At 46.0% G+C, this 20103-nt stretch overlaps 2 protein-coding genes and 1 pseudogene across 5 annotated transcripts; all 3 read right to left on the bottom strand.

Moving 5' to 3' along the window:
- Positions 1-3810: 3810 nt before the first annotated feature.
- Positions 3811-13502, bottom strand: LOC136450484 (uncharacterized). Of its 4 annotated transcripts, none has more exons than XM_066450935.1 (8): positions 13275-13502; positions 12874-13175; positions 12538-12775; positions 12275-12465; positions 11444-11679; positions 10591-10834; positions 10391-10498; positions 9181-9676 (listed from the first exon to the last, which is right to left on the bottom strand). In XM_066450935.1, exons 2-8 carry the CDS (start codon positions 13090-13092, stop codon positions 9542-9544), a joined length of 1371 nt encoding a protein of 456 aa, XP_066307032.1. In that variant the 5' UTR covers positions 13093-13175; positions 13275-13502; the 3' UTR covers positions 9181-9541. The 4 variants fall into 4 exon arrangements, with proteins under 4 accessions (XP_066307034.1, XP_066307032.1, XP_066307033.1 ...); XM_066450936.1 differs by having other exon boundaries at positions 12874-13142; positions 13238-13502; XM_066450937.1 differs by lacking the exon at positions 9181-9676 and adding an exon at positions 3811-4195 and having other exon boundaries at positions 12874-13491.
- LOC136451197 (putative formamidase C869.04) lies at positions 4652-7465 on the bottom strand (annotated as a pseudogene).
- A 5115-nt stretch (positions 13503-18617) lies between the features above and the next one.
- On the bottom strand, positions 18618-19127 carry LOC136455122 (uncharacterized). The gene has a single exon (XM_066455272.1). The coding sequence runs from the start codon at positions 19125-19127 to the stop codon at positions 18618-18620; it is 510 nt and encodes a 169-aa protein (XP_066311369.1).
- Positions 19128-20103: the final 976 nt, after the last annotated feature.

Below are 20103 nucleotides of genomic sequence, written 5' to 3' on the forward strand. Positions count from 1 at the left end.
CATTTGCTCTAGGTGGAAGTTCAACTTAATAGTCTCCATCAAAACACTGGTATATCAAATGACAGAGGAAACTGAGAGCATTTCTTACATGCCCTAGAATTTGGTAGGGATTGTTGAATATTATATGGGTTTAGGCTCATATTTTATTTAATAAATCAATTAATTCTTGGTCCATATTAAATGTTGTGGCACAATACAGTTTTAGTCCTGTGTGAGATTTTGACTGATTGTTGACTCAACTTAAATAGGCTACACACTTGTGCACCTATAGAGAAGTTGAAAGAGGCCAAAGGCGTGCCACACGTGCGAGCAAGCGAGCGATGCGTGCGTGTCGTGTCGTGTCATGTCATGTCGTGTCGTGTCATGCACGAGCGTGGGTGTGGGTTGGTTTTGCCATTTAGGCTGGCTAAGGAAGAGGAAAGGGTACAGGCGCTAATGTGGAGGAGTTACTTACGGGTCAGTTACCATCCACTACGGTGGTGATTACTCGTAATCACTTCGACTCTTCGTCTCCCTGATTTCTCTGGCATTATCTTCCCTCCCATCTCCATGTTGCCTCACACGCCATACCAATCCATCCTCCAATCGAGTTGTATTTGAGTACTCCCCGTCCCATCCTCTGTGCGTACAGAGCTTTGGGAGAGCAGGCCTCCGGAACCGTCATTCGCATCGGGACACCTGCTCGGGTGTGTGCGGGCAATCAGGTTTTTGGGGAGTGTCTTCGCAACTGCTCGCCATCTATATCGAAACGTCTTCATCTCTTTCCTAGTTTCTTCCTCAGATCAGCTGCCTCGTCTACTTCCCAGTGGACGTTCGAGGGACGGCACTGCGTGGTCCACGACTTCGAGCAACTCACTATGAATGGGTCTGGAGCCACCTGTGTCGTTAGCATGGGTCCCTCCGCAGGGTACATCTCTATTCTCAAATTGGTTAAGTTCAATCTCTTCCGCCATGATCAGTATAATGTTCATCAACATATTTGCTGCTAATATGAGTAGTAGTAAAATCACACACGTGCACATATTTGTCATCACAACTTTGTTATTATTTTTCTGGATTAATTTTAACATGAAATTGCCTAAATTCAGAACAAAAACTTGAAACCATGTTTTGTAAATTGGGTTATTTTAAGCTATATAGCTAAAACAATCCTTTCTCAGCTAAGTCGCCAAAAACTCTGTTGATGATACAAATTTTGGTCAAGCACCAAAACACTAGACCACGTGCGAATCTTGTTGGTTTAATTAGGCTTGGCTCATCTCTAATCAAGCAATTAATCAAGAAATTCTAAAGGCCCACAATTAGTGTTGAGTGAAAGAGGGGGTTAGTACCACATGGGAAACCTACAAAAATAGGTAGTTAACTTAAATAGGATGCTAGTGTTTACTCTTATACACAAGTTATGGAGGAGAATTGGGATGCCACGTGCGCGCGCCGTCATACCAAGCCAAGCGCCCTTGGTCTTGGCCCGAACATAGAACAATAGGTTCAGCGATCAAGAGGAAGGGGAGGACAAAAGAGTTCAGAAACTCTTGCATGGGTAGGCGGCGCAACTACTCTCTATCGATTCAACCCAGCGGCTATGGTCTCTTCCTCGCACAAGAATGACTACTTCCCGACAACGACCACTGCGTAGCAGGTGTAAGAAATCGGTCTTCCTACCTTGTGGCCCTCTTCCTTCCCCACCGTGTCGCACCCCGTGCGTAGCTCGTGCTCGCTGGCCACCAACGCAACCGCATGCCCCCACCTCCTCACTACTCTGACCCGGCATCGCACCGCCCTCCCTACCCACCTGTCGCGCCACCCACGCTTGCTCCCCTACACCCCGGACCGCCAGACCGCCAGCTCCTTGAACTCAAGGTGGGAGCCGAGGACCACCGGCTACCCTTCTTTCGAGATCCGTCCGTCACCTCCTTGAACTCGATGTGGGCACCATCTTCTCCGTTCGTCGCCAAGATCCACTCGCCGACCTAGATCCGCGGCCTCCGGTGAACTCCACACGCCGACGAGCCTCCATTCTCCCATGCAGCAAGGAGACGTTGTGCTAAAAGCGAATGTTGCAAGCGTATGTTTTAGGTGTTTCAGATGTTTTAGAGGTATGTTGCAAGTGTTTCATATGGATGTTGCAAAAGTGGATATGGGTGTTGCATATGTTGCAATGGTTGTACACGTATGTTGCAAGCATCTGTTCCTAATGTTTTATCTGTTTTTCAGACGTATGTTGCAAGTGTTTTATTTGCATGTTGCTTATGTTTACAATGGTTTTCAAGTGTTTTTGCAAGTGTTTCAGACGCATGTTTCTGACTTTTTTGTATGTTGCAAGTTTTGCATCTGGATATTTCAAAAGTAAATCATGTGTTGCACATGGGATTCGTGTGAAAAGCGGGAGAGGGCACGAGCGGTCCCCGCTCAGGCGATGTCCGAGCAGCGCAGGCCCTGTGTGGACACGGGAAATGGGACACGAAAATGGACTGCAGCCACGGGTGTCCGGACGCTAGCAGTATGCTAGTACCGTTAGATCTGTTACTATCTATTATTTCAAGCAGGTCACCATGTCTGAGAATGGTGATAAGGCTGCACCAACTGCCTCCACCATTGGATCGGATGAAGGGGCCTGGATGGCTCATGATCTGTGCAATGTGTTATTCTGGATTAAAATGTGCCAAAAATGACTAAATTTTCATAAAAAATCTATATACATATAAGAACCGGTTTATCTTATTTCTATGGGTAGCTCCCGAAAAACGGTAACTATATCATACTTATGTGGCAAAAAAAAGGCTAGTTTTATGAGCAGACCAACAAAAGATACCTATTGCACTTGCAAGATGACCGAGCAGGCTAGTTTCTAAGCAAATTAGTAAAGAACCATCAATAATCCAGACAATAACAGCACGTGGCACCTTAACATGCAATAATCTAGGCAATCAACAATAGATAGAATCAGCCCTTTTGGCCTGATTCGATGATGATGGCGCAAACAAGAAGATAGATCAAGTAAGTAGGTCTAGGACAGAAATATTTAGCTGCAAGCTATAGTAACAATCATTTCCATTGAAGTCACCAAAAAAAGTGTGTTGTCATAAAATTCGGTCAAACATCAAAGAGCAAGAACGTGTGGATCGCAATTGAATCAACTCAATGAAAATTTGTAGAAACTAGCCTAACCTACTTGACGATGGTGACAAGTTTCCAAACAAACTAGCCAAGAACCATCAAAACTAGGGCATCATCTATAGTCGTATCAGTAGATGAACCACAACATGTGGTTAGAACTTGGAAGAGAGTTTATGGTTAAACAAGATAAAAAGTAAAAGTGGATTGATTTTGTGTATTCTCAATCAGCCGTCTCTTCGCATTTACTAGCTAGCTGGGTGGAGAGGTTTTGACCCAATAGAAATTAAAACTTATACGAATCCCAATCTAGCTTCTAACTAAATCGACCATGTCGAATTCCAAAACTAGCTAAGCTTGTTTCTACGGACATGGATTTTTCCAATGGTCATAATTCATCCGAAACTCTTAATTAGACATTCCACAAATGCATTTTTGTCGTCTCAATGAGAGTACGCAATATATATACTCTCTTTAAACTTTTTTTTTGAAAATTAGCAGGACCACTGATATATACTCTCTTTAAACTAGTCTGGCTGGTTTTAGATTTCCCCATTAAGCCGTTTTCCCAAACTATAGGGCACGTGCGAATTTTGATCGCCAACACCTCAGTAGTCGATCAGTTCACATAACAACAGCACAAAAACAATCATCATCTGCACATAACAGTTACAACGAGAAGGGCCTGACTCAAACTACAAAAGCTAAAAAGCTCACTCTCATACATTTTCATAACCTGATAAATCGAGGATCTGCATTCTTTATTATTTTTTTCGAAGGAACAGCAAAAACTTTGCCATAATTTTTATTAGATGAAGAAAATAAAAAGACAAAGCATTCTTGATTATTGACTGCACACACAGATGATTGTTGGAAAGGTGAAAAAAGATAATTGTCTACATGCACAATTGCATGCCGATTGATACTGCATTTGTTTCTTCGTATACTAGGGCGCACTTGTACCACTTTTGCCTTGGGTGGCAGGAAGGTGTCCATTGTTTGAGCAGCTTAGAAGATCTGGAAGTCTTCTCAATTGTGGTCCTCCAAGTGGTCTCCCATTCAGGCGTTTTGGCTTTATATCCTACGTTGGAAAATGAAATGTTATGCACTTCAGTTTTAAAAGGAAACGATCAAATTTCCCAAGGCCCAAAAATAAGCACGTACAGGTCAATCTGCCTATAGCCCTGTATTTTTAATCTCGAAGAAGTAAGCAATGTCAATCTGCCTATAGCCCTGTACCGAAAACAATATGTTTCTTCTCCCCTGGTTATTGTGACTTCTTCATGAAAACTTTTGGAACAAATATTTACAGTTTACAAGTTGTTCTTACATTTTGCCTAACAGTAACTGTCAGTGGAAAAGTGTATTCTATAATATTTTGAATCTCTTTTATATAGTTAGGTGGGTGATGCATGCCACTGACCAAATGAACCATGCTTACTCACATAAGCTATTTTCATTTTTCAATAAATGGAGAGGGTAATATAAATCTAGTCTTGTTGAACCCTGAACCTTGCCCAGCTCACGTTAATCAGCATCAATATTGTGTGGTTTGTTTGTACAGCCTACTCATGAACTCACAAGATGCATTAACTTTTGTTTCTTCAGATATAACACGTAAAGTACCAGCAGCATATATCAGACACTTGGATCTAACATCAGAGTATCAGGCTAAAGGAATCAGTCACAATCTATATCAAAATTGTCTAACTAATCTATCGATGAACACTTTACACTTAAAAGGAGCAACAACAAATACAGTGCATATAACAGTAAAAAAGACCAAAGAAAATTGCCTTGGGCTGGACTCTTGGCAGCATACCTGGTCAAATATCGCCGTATAGGGATGGCAAGAGTTGTTACAGCATTAGGAGAGTCTACTATTCCAGATATCCTACCCTCGCATGGGCAGCATGACAGTAAAAGATATACCTGTATAAAATCCCCAATCCCTGATGTTAAGATACTACTCAGCATGCATGATAATTAGAGATAATAGTTAGTTACCCTGCTTCCTACCTGCTCCTTAGAGTACCCAAATTTGGAAAGGTACTCAATGGCATTCAGAACTGCACGTTTGTAGGCAACAGATGCATCAAGAAAATGCTGCTTTCCAGACTCATCTACACTGATGCCCTCAAACACTAACCACTCTGAGAAACGTGGCTCGACAGGACCAATCTCAAAGATAGGGCTCACATGAAGTGGTGTTGGACCAACTGGGGTTAAGTATTCCTTCATCCCACCTCTTATGATCTCACACCTATACAGGGTGCAAGAAATTTTTATAAGCAGGCGACGAAAAGTTATTTTACATAGTCAGATTTTATTTATCCAATTGGCACATTCATAAGAACCGGCATGTAGATATGTGCTGGGTGTGTGGTTCAGAAATAACTGATTAGGACTACACACAAATGGAGTTTTACAATACCAGGGACGGACCCCTGCCCGCTGCAAATGGATTGAGTTTGATCCCAATAAATAATGCACTGTGCCATAATATATTAACTATAAATCACTAAGGCATGCATAACTCCTTGCGATGATAGGATAGAAGCATCAATTAAAGCAATTCCATGAAACACAATATGCCAAAATCTGACAATAGACCTTTCTAATCCTATGAGTTCACTTATTCATATTGTACATGTGCTATCTGAGAAGTGCTATGCAAGAAGCACTGAAGATGGCTGGTGCTAGTATTACTGAACTAGTGTCTTTATAAAATATGACGGAATCTTAATCTTAATATTAAGTTTCCTAACACTGGTGGATCCAATTTTGATGCAATTGGCTGTTTTAGTCCATCCTTAAAGGTCTGCTAGATGAATGTGAGATGTCAGACACATCCATAAAACATTGTGTATCATGTAGTACTGAAGTGTAAATAAGAACAAGATTTATTACTTGAGATCAAGGAATCCGCTCATTTCAATTGCTCCACACAACGAAATTTCGCCATCGCCCTGGGAGAAGTGCATATCACCAGTGCTAAGGTTTGCTCCTTCAACAAATACTGGTAGATAAACTTTGGAGCCTCTGCTTAGATTCTTTATGTCACAATTCCCGCCATTTTCCCTTCCAGCAATAGTTCTGGCTGCTTCATTTGCAATTCTGTGCCATTCAGCAGTCCCTTCTTGGACCTGCATCGCATTGTATTCATTACAAACATGGCACTGCAGCCAAACACTTTAGATCTGCTAGCTTAATATCTACATACAAAACCTTTTACTTGTGCTCTAGGAAATGTAAAAAGATTGAAGTGAAAAACAAATGATCATGCCTTCCCAAGTAAGCAATTCTCAGGGGTCGGTAAAGGAACAAGGGGCCTCTGGTGTAGAACTTCACACAGTTTAATAGTCTCTGGGCTTGTCTCAGACAATCTTTTTTCTCTTTCATTCCAAATATTAAGAAGCTCAACTGATGGTGCAGTTCCCACTACACCAGGATGAGTTATTCCTGGAAAACGAACACCTGGTACATGCCAAAATCGAATTATTGAAGGATCCAAAACCGAATTATCACAGCAACAACAAGAATCTATACCTGGTATCTGAGGGGAGTATGCGTAAATTCCTTCGAAATACCAAATGGCTTTTCTTGCGCTTGGGAAGTGGTCAGTTAAGAATCCACCTCCATTCTCCCTTTCAAGTATTGCAGTATAACCCCACTCATCGCCAGGAAGTGGGCCAAGGTTGCAGATCTCTACCGCAAGAAGATCACCTGGTGAAGCTGGAACCCCTTCAGAATCAACTATTCTTAATGGCCCACTAAGATAATGAGCCTGTGGAATATCTATAGTCAGTTTGGTTCACAATGGAAGCACTGGAACAAAGGGAAAATTAAATGACAGGTCAAGCAGAAGAAAAAACAGACTTACAATTGTGAAATCCATGAATTTCATATCATCTGCAGAGTTATCATCCTTAACCCGCCCTCCACTCCAATCGACCATCTCAACACGGAACAATTCCCCTTCAGTTACATCAGCAACAGGAGGGATCTCCGGATGCCAGCGGTTATGGAAAGGGACCTTTTGCTCCCATGGTTGCTTCTTCACATCTATGGGCACTACCAGTCTAGGAGTCAGAGGAGCCATGTTTCACTACAGTATCTCCTCAAGAGCTTCTTCCCTTTGGAAGCTTTGTGCAGCTTTGTAGTGGTAGGATAGGAATGTTGATGAATCTGCTAATGGTAAAAACAGGTGTTTGGAGTTCCGAGTCACTATCAAATCAATCACTATAAGATCAGGTAGGAATTTATTCTTTGGTCTGGCCCATCCCTATAGACTATCCAGAGCTAAGACGGTGATGTATTTTCTTGTTCTAGAGGCTAGAGCAGTACCAACCAACTTGGCTTGGTCTCGTCCATTTTGTGTTTTCCACAGGCTACAACATGCAACATGCAACATGCAACACTTATGTACACTAGTGCACAAAATTGTTTTTTTGGCAGTATGCCAACGTAACCCGAATTTCCATCCCCGCAACTCTAGGTGATGCCACACTCACACACAAAGTTTTCCTTCCTGCTAAACTGGACAACACCATACAAGATGGGATAATATAGAGCTGGCTTCTTTTGACAAAAATCTGCAACTTGCTAGTATGTACTCCCTCCATCCTAAATTGTAAGTCATTCCAAGGATTTTGGAGAGTCAAATCATCTCAAGTTGGCCAAATTTATATGATAAAATAATAACATTTATGATGTCAACTAAGTATCATTAGATTTCTTATTAATTATATTTTCATAGTATACTTATTTGATATCATAAATCTTTATAAAATTTTTTATAAATTTGGTCAAACTTGAGATTGTGGAATGTCTTATAATTTGGAATGGAGGGAGTAGCTAACAGTGTGTGTCGGTATCTTGTGGAAGGTAGAGTGGATCTGTCACAATTGCTACGGTATCTTGTGGAAGGTAGAGTGGATCTGTCACAATTGCTACTTCGCTCCAGCCACTGCCTGGTTCTTTCATATTATAGAGTTTTTTTTGTCTGGTGGACACCACTGAAGCGTGGCTCTGTGCCAAGCACACTCAAATTGTCATTTTAGGGCAATGCTACGGTACACCATTTACTTGTTATTAGGAGGTAATACCTCAAGTAAATCTGAGCCATTAATTCTTTAATTTCTTTTTGAAGTAGTTAACGAATTAATCAACCTGGAAAAGAAAAAAGACGTTGTCAAATCCTCTAATCAAGAGAGAGAATCAGGAGCACACGGCGCTTTCCTTTCCATGCGCCTCTTCCTTTTGGGCTTAACGTGAATACCCTACTATTTTAGTTCCATTTTTATTTTTTTGCTAATGTATACATGTACATATAGGTTCTATGTATAAAAGTTTTTAGCAAAAACAATGAGTATTCAACTAAATACCCTGAATAAATATTTTAATCTACTCATATATGAATGAGGTTATTTTATATATTTTTAGTTTTGATATTTTTGTCTTAAAGATGGCTAAATTTACAGAAATCGGCTTAATCCTGCTTTCATGTTGCTTTTGGAAAGCAGTAGCTATCACGCTTACATGGTGGATGATGACTAGGTTTAGAAGCAAACCAATAAATGATACATGTCTCACTTGATGATGAACGTTGAATGGCTAGTTTCCAAACAAACTAGCCAAGAACCATAAATACTAGGGCACCACCTATTGTTGTATCAGTAGATGCACAATAACATGTGGTTGGAACTTGGAAGAGAGTTTACGGTTAAACGGAAAAAAAAAAGTAAAGGCAGATTGATTGGTGTGTTCTCAATTAGCCGTGGCTCTTCATATTTTACTAGGTGGAGAGGTCTTGCCACCAATGAAAGTAAAAACTTATACAAATCCTAATCTAGCTTCTAACTAAATCGACCATGTCGAATTCCAAAACAAGCTAAGCTTGTTTCTACGAACCCGGATTTTTCCAATGGCCATAATTCTCTCATCCGAACTCTTAAATGGACATTCCACAAATACATTTTGTCGTCTCAATGAGAGTACGTAATGGTAAAGTCTATTTTATGATTCGATACACTCCTTTAAACTGATCTGGCTGGTTTTAGGAAACTGATTAAGCTGTTTTCCCAAACTGTAGGGCACGTGCGAATTTTGATCGCGAACACCTCAGTTCACATAACAACAGCACAAAAACAATCATCATCTGCACATAGCAGTTACAACGAGAAGGTCCTGCCTCGAACTACAAAAGCAAAAAAGCTCACTCTCATACATGATGAGCCTGATAAATCAAGGATCTGCATTCTTGATTATTTTCCGTGATTTTTATTAGACCAAGAAAATAAAAATACAAATGCATTCTTGACTATAGGCTGCGCACACAGATGATTGTTGGAAAGGTGAAAGAAAAAGATAATTGTTTACATGCACAATTGCATGTCGATTGATACTGCATCAGTTTCTTCACATGCTAGGGCGCACTTGTACCACTTTTATCTTGGGTAGCAGGAAGGTGTCCATAGTTTGAGCAGCTCAGAAGATCTGGAAGTCTTCTCAACCTTGGTCCTCCAAGTGGTCTCCCGTTCATGCGTTTTGGCTTTATATCCTACGTTTGAAAGTGAAATGTTATGCGCTTTTGTTTTAAAAGAAAAACATCAAATTGCCCAAGGCCCAAAAATAAGCAGGGACAGGTCAATATATTTTGATCTCGAAGGGAGCAATTTCAATTTGCCTATAGGCTATAGCCCTGTACTGGAAATAATATGTTTCTTCTCCCCTGGTTATTGTGACTTCTTCATGAAAACTTTTGGAATTAATATTTAGAGCTTACAAGTTGTTCTTATTACAATTTTCCTAACAGTAACTGTCAGGGAAAATGTGTATTCTATAATATTTTGAGTCTCTTTTATTATTGACCGATCATAAGAAAGAGTTAGGCGGTGCATCGTGCATGCCACTGACCAAATGAACCAGGCTTACTCACATAAGCTACTTTCTATAAATTGGAATCAAATAAATCTATTCTTGTTAAACCCTAAACCTTGCCCGGCTCACGTTAATCATATGAGCATCAACATTGTGTGGTTCGTACAGCCTACTCATGACTCACAGCACAGGCAGTAACTTCTGTTTCTTCAGATAACATGTAAAGTACCAGCAGCATATATCAGATACTTAGATCAAACATCAGACCAAGGAAATCAGTCACAATCTAATTTATTGATGAACACTTAAAGGGAGCAACAACAAATCCAGTGCATATATACCAGTGAAAAAAGACCAAAGAAAATTGTGTTAGGCTGGGCTCTTGGCAGCATACCTGGTCAAATATCGCCGTAGGGATGGCGAGAGTTGTGACTGCATTAGGAGAGTCTACTATTCCCGATATCCTACCCTCGCATGGGCAGCATGATAGTAAAAGATACACCTGTATATAATCCCCAATCCCAGAAGTTAATATACTATTCAGCATGCATGATACTTCAAGATAAGTTAGTTGAGATATACCCTGCTTCCTACCTGCTCCTTAGAATACCCAAATCTGGAAAGGTACTCGATGGCATTCAGAACTGCACGTTTGTAGGCAACAGATGCATCAAGAAAATGCTGCTTCCCATACTCATCTACACTGATGCCCTCAAACACTAACCACTCTGAGAAACGTGGCTCGACAGGACCTATCTCAAAGATAGGGCTCACATGAAGTGGTGTTGGACCAACTGGAGTTAAGTATTCCTTCATCCCACCTCTTATGATCTCACACCTATACAGGGTGCAAGAAATTTTTAGAAGCAGGCAACGAAAAGAAATTTTACATAGGCAGATTTTTTTTATCCAATTGGCAGATTAAACCAGCATGTTGATATGTGCTGGGAGTGTGGTTCAGAAATAATTGATCACAACTACACACAAATGGAGTGAGTTTTTTAGAATACCAGGGACGAACCCCTTCCCACTGCAAGTGGAGTGAGTTTGATCCCAGCAAATAATGCAATGTGCCATGATATGATGATAGGATAGGAGCATCAATTAAACCAATTCCATGAAACACGATATGGCAAAATCTGATAATAGACCTTTTTCTAACCCTATGAGTTCACTTACTCATATTCTATATGCATGTGTTATGAGAAGTCCTATGCAAGAAGCAATGAAGATGGCTGGTGCTAGTATTACTGAACTAGTATCTTTATAAAATATGATGGAATTTCAATAAGTTTCCTAACACTGGTGGATCCAATTTAATTTGATGCAATTGGCTGTTTTGGTCCATACTTAGAGGTCTGCTAGATGAATGTGAGATGTCAGATCTATCCATAAAACATTGTATATCATGTAGTACTGAAGTGTAGATAAGAACAAAATTTATTACTTGAGATCAAGGAATCCGCTCATTTCAATTGCTCCACACAATGAAATTTCGCCATCGCCCTGGGAGAAGTGCATATCACCAGTGCTAAGGTTTGCTCCTTCAACAAATACTGGTAGATAAACTTTGGAACCTCTGCTTAGATTCTTTATGTCACAATTCCCGCCATTTTCCCTTCCAGCAATAGTTCTGGCTGCTTCATTTGCAATTTTGTGCCATTCAGCAGTCCCTTCTTGAACCTGCATCGCATTGTATTCATTACAAATATGGCACCGCAGTCTGCAGCCAAACACTTTAGGTCTATTGAAAACAGAACCATTTACTGTGCTCTAGGAAATACTCTGTCTGTCCTGAATAAATAGATTCCTAGCACAAAAATTTGTCTACAAATAAATCAATCTCTATGAGTCTGAATGGTTCACCAACCCATTTATTTTTTTCAAAGTTCTCTCATATTTATTACCGCTCCTAAATTCCTCAATCTAGGCTTGAGTTTTTGTAGTTGGATGGATGTAGCAAATGCTATAATTACCATGCGACTAGAATAATCACAGATAAGTGTGCAACTACTCAAATTAATAAAGGGTAGTATGGTCTTTTCCTTGTGATACTAATCTATCCTAAACTTACTAGGAATCTATTTATTCAGGGACAGAGGGAGTATAAAAAGATTAATTGTAGAGATGTGCTTCTATGCCCTTCCCTAAGCGAAAAGCAATGTTATTAAAAGCTGGTAATGAGCGGCTGAAAATTCATCCCTCAGTTTGTTGTAGGTAACACAAACAATTTCCCATATAACCCTAGGCACTAAAGTGAAAAAAAAAATGACCATGCCTTCCCAAGTAAGCAATTCTCAGGGGTCGGTAACTGAGCAAGGGGCCTCTGGTGTAGAACTTCACACAGTTTAATAGTCTCTGGCCTTGTCTCAGACATTTTTTTCTCTCTTTCGTTCCATATATTAAGAAGCTCAACTGATGGTGCAGTTCCCACTACACCAGGATGAGTTAATCCTGGAAAACGAACACCTGGTATATGCCAAAATCGAATTACTGAAGGATCCAAAACCGAATTATCACAGCAACAACAAGAATCTATACCTGGTATCTGAGGGGAGTATGCGTAAATTCCTTCGAAATACCAAATGGCTTTTCTTGCGCTAGGGAAGTGGTCAGTTAAGAATCCACCTCCATTCTCCCTTTCAAGTATTGCAGTATAACCCCACTCATTGCCTGGGAGTGGTCCAAGGTTGCAGATTTCTACCGCGAGAAGATCACCTGGTGAAGCTGGAACCCCTTCAGAATCAACTACTCTTAGTGGCCCACTAAGATAATGAGCCTGTGGAATATCTGTAGTCAGTTTGGCTCACACTGGAAGCACTGGAACAAAGGGAAAATTAAATGACAACTCCAGCCGAAGAAATATAAAAAACTTACAATTGAGAAATCCATGAATTTCAGGTCATCTGCAAAGTTATCATCCCTAACCCGCCCTCCTGTAAAATCGACCATCTCAACACGGAACAATTCGCCTTCAGTTACATCAGCAACAGAAGGGATATCTGGATGCCAGCGGTTGTGGAGAGGGACCGTTTGCTCCCATGGCAGCTTCTTCACATCTATGGGCACTACCAGTCTAGGAGTCAGTGGAGCCATGTTTCATTACAGTACCTCAAGAACTTGGTCCCTTTGTAAGCTTCATGCACCTTTATAATGGTAGGATATGCATGTTGATGAATCTGCTAATGGTAAAAACAAGGAGAAAACGAATCACAGGAAGACATTTTTCAAACAAACATACACTTGGGAAGCTCAGTTGAAGCCGAGCAGTTTTTCACCTTGCCAAAGGACAGTTTCACCTTGCTATACTATTTGTGTTTGGAGTTGCTTTGGATAACCTAGTCACTATCAGGTAGGAATTTTTTTGTTGGTCTGGCCCATCCCTATAGACTATCCAGAGCTATGACGGTGAGATATTTTCTTGTCCTATAGCAGCACTTACCAACCAAATTGGCTTGTCTTATTCATTTGTGTTTTCCACAGACTGCGACATGCAACGCTTAGGTACTGGTGCACAAAATTGTCCATCCCTTCGAGGCCTTTTTTTTTGTTGGCAGTATGCCAACGGAATGTCCATCCCTTCGAGGCCTCGATTCTAGGGGATGTCGCACACAACGTTTGCCTTCCTGCTAAACTGGACAACACCATAGAAGAAGGGACAATCTAGAGCTGGCTTCTTTTGAAGAAAATCTGCAACTTGCTAGTATGTAGCTAAAAGTTCTATATTTGTTCCAAGAAGCAGAATTGACAAGTACTTCTACAGAAAGCTACATTAGTATTTCCCTTTTAAGAGTTATTTGAAGTATTGTATAACTTCCTATTACAAGATATAATTGCTACTCTTGAGCCAGCAGTGGAAATACAAAGTTTTACCAGTATGTAAGAAATACATTTAATATAATATTATAAATCCAAATCTCTATTCAGCATACAGTTGGAACAACTTGAAAATAATAAAGCATTGCATAAAATAAGAGTTAAAGACTAAATTGATTTATACAACAACAACAACAAAACATTTAAGTCCCAAACAAGTTGGCGTACGGTAGAGTTGAAATCCAGCAGAAGCAATCAAGGTTCAGGCACGTAAATAGCTATTTTCCTAGCACTCCTATCTAAGGCTAAGTCTTTGGGTATATTCCATCCTTTCAAGTCTCCTCTTATTGCCTCGACCCAAGTCAACTTCGGTCTTCCTCTCCTCTCTTCACGTTACTATCCTGACTTAGGATTCCAGTACGCACCGGTGTGATAGGAACCCTAGTCCTACCGGAGATTGATCTCAGGTTGTGCAAGTGGGAGGGAGGAGGTCGAGGCTTGAGCACACGAGGAAGACGGCGCGGTGGCGCCGTGGCTGCAGCGAGGGAGCGACGGCTGCGGCTGTAGCCCTAGAACCCTCGTGTAGCTACAGTAAGGGCGGTACTGTTCACGCATGAACAGTAGAGGCGGCTAGGGTTAGAAAACTCCCGGCTCCCTGGGGAAGCCAGAAACAATAGATTGTTTTTACTTCATCTCCCGTGAAAGTCTTACAAGCTATTTATATCCCTTTATCTAAAAATAGAAATAACTCCCTAATAATAATAATAATAATTTTACTAATAATAGATAGACTCCTGGATGCGCCTGGCCATGAGCCCTCCACTGTGTGCGGCAATTTAGCCACTAGAGGGCCTTTGCCTACTGTAGGAGATGCCCGTCATAACATCTCTCCCCGCCTGCGAAAACAGCTCGTCCTCGAGCAGGAAGTCGGGGAAGTTGTCGCGGAAGGCGTCAAGAGTCTCCCAGGTGGCGTCGTCGTCGGAGAGACCATGCCACTTGACCAAGAGCTTCCAGGTGCCACGACATTGCTGCGCCCGCAGCACACGCTCGGGTGCAGGAAGGACACGGCCATCGAGCGTCGGTGGAAGATCGCCGAGTGCAGTCGGAGGGTCGCCGCGGTGCTGCTTCAGAAGACCAACATGGAAGACGTCGTAGATGCGGGCGCCCTCTGGAAGCTGTAGACGATAGGCGACACGGCCGATGCGTTCGAGAACGCGAAACGGACCGGCCCATCGTGGCCCTAGCTTGCGTTTGGCGCGCGGGTCCAGGGACTGCGTGGTGCGATGGAGAAGATGCAGCCAGACCCACGCGCCCACCTCGAACTCAACATCCCTGTGGTTGGCGTCGTAGTACTTCTTGGACAGCTGCTGTGCTTGGACGAGCCGCTGACGGACCTCCGCGAGCATGTCGTCGCGGCTGCGGAGAAGGGTGTCGGCTGTTTCGGTATTGGCCGTCCCGGGCTTGTAGGGAACGATCGGGGGCAGGGAACGGCCGTACACGACCTCAAAGGGAGTCGCGCGAAGGGCGGTATGGAAGGAAGTATTATAGCAATACTCCGCCCAAGAGAGCCAGTCCACCCAAGCGCGCGGCCGGTCACCTGTAACACAGCGTAGATACATAGCAATCACCTTGTTAACCACCTTCGACTGGCCGTCCGTCTAAGGATGGAAGGCTGTGCTCATACGTAGAGTCACGCCCGCTCGCTGAAAGAGGTCGCGCCACACGTGGCCGGTAAACACAGGGTCCCTGTCGCTGACGATAGACCGGGGGAACCCATGCAACCGGACGACGCCGTCAAAGAAGGCGCGAGCGACCGACGCCGCAGTGTAGGGGTGGCCGAGCGCAATAAAATGCGCGTACTTGGAGAAGCGGTCGACGACGGTGAGGATGACCGACTTGCCGCCAACCTTGGGTAGCCCCTCGATGAAATCCATAGAAATGTCTGCCCACACCTGAGACAACACCTCAAGGGGCTGCAGGAGGCCGGCCGGCTAAAGGGCCTCCGTCTTGTTGCGCTGGCACGTCACACATGTGCGCACCCAGTCCTGCACCAAGGAACGATCACCGGGGATAAAAAAATCAGCGCGGAGACGGTGAAGAGTCTTCTGGATCCCCTCGTGGCCAGCACCATGCGCGAGCTGAATAGCCTGGTGCCGGAGGTCAGCGATGTCGAGGATGAACACGCAGGAGCCGTGCCCTCACGCCATGGGGCGGCCAGGTCGCCCGCGTGCAAGCGGGCACGCAGCTGGACGGCATCCGGAGCTGTAGCCGAGGCACGGCGGACATGGTCGAAGTAGATGAAGGTCGGCCCGGAGAGCGCAGCCACTGCTGCAGCCGTGCAGGAGGCCTCTAGGGCCATGTCGGCGTCGCGGTGGGACAAGGCGTCCACCACGGTGTTGAAGCGACCCGGGCGGAACTCGACAGTGAAGTCGAAACCGAAGAGCTTGCTGACCCACTGGTGCTGAGGTACCGTAGAAAGTCGCTGGTCCAATAAGTACTTGAGGCTGTAGTGGTCCGTGCGCACCACGAAGTGGCGGCCCCAAAGGTAGGGCCTCCAATGCCGCACAGCCTGCACCAACCCGATGAGCTCACGCTCATAGGCGGCAAGCTTGAGATGGCGAGCGGCGAGCGGCCTGCTGAAGAAAGCGAGGGGTCCCGTGCCCTGATGCATGACGGCGCCGAACCCTGCGCCGGACGCGTTGCAGTCGACGATGAAGACCTTGTCGAAATCGGGCATCTGGAGCACGGGGCCCGTGGTGAGCGCGCCCTTGAGCGCCTGGAAGGCCGCCTCGGCGTCGTCGTCCCACTCGAACGCGTCTTGGCGCAAGAGACGCGTTAGTGGGGCTGCGATGACACCGAAGTCCTGGATGAACTTCCGGTAGTAGCCGGCGAGTCCGAGGAAGCCTCGCAAGGCCCGAGCGGAACATGGAGCTGGCCACGCAGCCACCGCCGCGATCTTGGTGGCGTCCATGGCGACGCCCGCCGCGGAGATGACGTGCCCGAGGTAGGCCACCGAAGAGGCCCCAAACGAACACTTGGAACGCTTGAGGTGGAGGTGGTGGGCACGGAGGGCGGTGAGGACGAGGCCGATGTGCTATAGGTGCTCCGCCCAAGAGGAGTTGTAGATCAGAATATCATCAAAAACACCAGCACAAACCTTCGAAGAAACGGCCTGAGGACGTCGTTCATCAGCGCTTGGAAGGTAGCCGGGGCGTTGGAGAGTTCGAAGGGCATCACCAAGAACTCATAATGCCCCTGGTGTGTGCGGAAGGCCGTCTTGCTGATGTCGTCTGGGTGCATCCACACCTGATGGTAGCCAGAGCGCAAGTCCAACTTCGTGAAGAAGCGGGCACTGTGAAGCTCGTCCAGAAGCTCATCCACCACTGGGATGGGGAACTTGTCCTTGGAGGTCTTCGCGTTGAGGGCGCGGTAGTCGATGCAGAACCTCCAGGACTTGTCCGCCTTGCGAACAAGGAGGACCGGAGCGGAGAACGGTGACGTGCTAGGGCGGATGATGCCTTGGGCGAGCATCTCAGCGCACTGCCGCTCCAGCTCATCTTTCTAAAGCTGAGGATAACGGTACGGCCACACTGCCACCAGGGCCGTGCCAGGCAACAGGTAAATGCGGTGGTCGTACGGCCGCGCTGGTGGGAGCCCCGTCGGCTCGTCGAAGATGGCGTGGTGCTGCTGAAGAAGGCTGTCCAGCAAGGGCATCCCGGGGGCGGTGGCGACCACGGCTAGCTGCTATTGGGCTGGCGCCGTCGGCCCCCCCATGCCTTGCCACGTGATCCGGCGGCCGTCGCGCCAGAACGCCAAGGTGAGCGCCGTGCAGTCCCAAAGGATCGGCCCCAGCGCCCGGAGGAAGTCGAAGCCGATGATGAAGTCGAAGGCGCCCAAGTTGAGGCCGACGCATGTGATGGCGAAGTCCTCGTCCTCAATGCAGATGGGCACGTCGTGTGCGATAGCGATCACCGTTGGCGACGGTGACCCAAAGATGCTCGCCCCCAGAGGGAGAGAGACCGAGGCGGCGCATGGCAGCTCCCTGGATGAAGTTGTGCGTGGAGCCGGTGTCGAGGAGGGCCAGGAAGCGCTCGTTCTTGCAGGTGATCGGCAACAGCATGGCGTTCGGTGGACGAATGCCGGCCACCGCGTGGAGAGAAACCACCAGGGAGGTGGCTGCGGGGGCCTCTGGGTCGGCCGGCTCCTCCGAACGGTCGGCTAGGTGACCATCCTCCCCAGCCGCGACTCCCTGCTCGTCGACGATGTAGTCGAAGGTCTCGAGGTAGAAGAGGCGCTTGCAGATATGGCCACGAACATACGGCTCATCACAGTTGAAGCAGAGACCTTGTCGACGCCGTTCCACCTGCTCCACCGGCGTGAGGCGTCGGAAAGTACGTGGCTACCCGGGGGCGGCAGTGGTAGTCGGCTGGACCGGGGCAGAGGCAGAAGTCGCCGCCGCCGCGGGCCGAGGGCCATGGCCAGTCCGCTGCTGTAGAGCAGGGAGGAAGGCCGCCGTGCGCCGCTCATAGGCACGCGCGTAGTACATCGCCGTCTGTAGGTCCGGCGGGTGGTGCATCTCCACGTCGACCCTGATGTGCTCAGGAAGGCCGCCCACGTATAGCTGAGCCTTCTGGCGGGCGTTGAGGTCGCGCTCGTGGCAGAGGACGGCGTTGTAGCGCTCCGAGTAGTCCTGGACAGAAGAGGAGAAGGGCAGCCGAGCAAGCTCCGCCAAACGTGTGCCCTGCGTTGGAGGCCCGAAGCGGAGTTGGCACAGGTCGCGGAACCGCTCCCACGCAGGCATGCCCTCATCTTGTTCGAGCGCGTAGTACCATGTCTGAGCCACGCCACGGAGGCACGACAGGGGCAGCCCCGGCAGATGGCGTGACGGTGGTGGCCGACGTGTAGATTGGCAGCATCGTACCCATCAGCGCCCATGACGGGATGGGCGACGGGGAGGCCGGCCACCGCATCTGATGCAGGGGAACCCCCGAGCTACCCTGGGGTATGTCGAAGGAGAAGCTTGTTGGCGGGGACGTAGTAGGCGCGGGCGGTGGTGGTGGCGGCTGTGAGGTGGGCGGAGGGGGCGGAAGAAGGCTCGCCAAAGATTGCTGCATGGCGGCCATGTTGCGGCTGAGGACGTCCATGTTGCGGCTGATCTGATCCATGTTGCTGCCGAATTGGTCGACCACACCGGCCAAACCCTCCAGGGTGAGGGCGGTGCCGGATGACTGCGAGATTTCAGAGGATGCGGCCGGCAGCGGGATGGTGGGAACTGGCGGGATGAGGGCGCCGGTGGACTGCGGAGTCGTGGACATCGTCCTGGAATTCCCTGATACCAAGGTGATAGGAACCCTAGTCCTACCGGAGATTGATCTCAGGTTGTACAAGTGGGAGGAAGGAGGTCGAGGCTTGAGCACATGAGGAAGACGGCACGGTGGCGCCGTGGCTGCAGCGAGGGAGCGGCGGTAGCCCTAGAACCCTCGCGTAGCTACAGTAAGGGTGGCACTGTTCACGCATGAACAGTAGAGGCGGCTAGGGTTAGAAAACTCCCGGCTCCCTGGGGAAGCCGGAAACAATAGATTGTTTCTGCTTCATCTCCCGTGAAAGTCTTACAAGCTATTTATATCCCTTTATCTAAAAATAGAAATAACTCCCTAATAATAATAATAATAATTTTACTAATAATAGATAGACTCCTGGATGCGCCTGGCCATGAGCCCTCCACTGTGTGCGGCAATTTAGCCACTAGAGGGCCTTTGCCTGCTGTAGGAGATGCCCGTCATAACACGGTGTCTCTGGAGGTCTCCGTTGGACATGTCCAAACCATCTCAACCGGCGTTGGACAAGTTTTTCTTCAATTGGTGCTACCCCTAATCTATCACGTATATCATCGTTCCGAACTCGATCCCTTCTTATATGACCGCAAATCCAACGCAACATACGCATTTCCGCGACACTTATCTGTTGAACATGTCGTCTTTTCGTAAGCCAACATTCTGCACCATATAACATAGCAGGTCTAATCGTCGTCCTATAAAACTTGCCTTTTAGCTTCTGTGGTACCATTTTGTCACATAGGACACCAGATGCTTGGCGCCACTTCATCCACCCTGCTTTGATTCTATGGCTAACATCTTCATCAATATCCACGTCTCTCTGTAGCATTGATCATAAATATCGAAAGATGTCCTTCCTAGGCACTACTTGACCTTCCAAACTAATATCTTCCTTCTCGTGAGTAGTAGTGTCGAAGACTAAATTGATTTATACAACCAAAAATATATTTTAACA

Source organism: Miscanthus floridulus, chromosome 5 (assembly GCF_019320115.1).
Source record: "Miscanthus floridulus cultivar M001 chromosome 5, ASM1932011v1, whole genome shotgun sequence".
Classification (NCBI taxonomy): Eukaryota; Viridiplantae; Streptophyta; class Magnoliopsida; order Poales; family Poaceae; genus Miscanthus; species Miscanthus floridulus.

Coding starts and splice junctions, on each gene's coding strand:
- LOC136450484 (XM_066450937.1), bottom strand. CDS start 13,092: ATGGCTCCACTGACTCCTAGACTGGTAGTGCCCATAGATGTGAAGAAG. Junction 10,499..10,590: donor TTGGGTATTCTAAGGAGCAG/GTAGGAAGCAGG, acceptor GATTATATACAG/GTGTATCTTTTACTATCATG. Junction 4,196..10,390: donor CTACGGCGATATTTGACCAG/GTATGCTGCCAA, acceptor TTTCCAACGTAG/GATATAAAGCCAAAACGCCT.
- LOC136455122 (XM_066455272.1), bottom strand. CDS start 19,127: ATGTCCACGACTCCGCAGTCCACCGGCGCCCTCATCCCGCCAGTTCCC.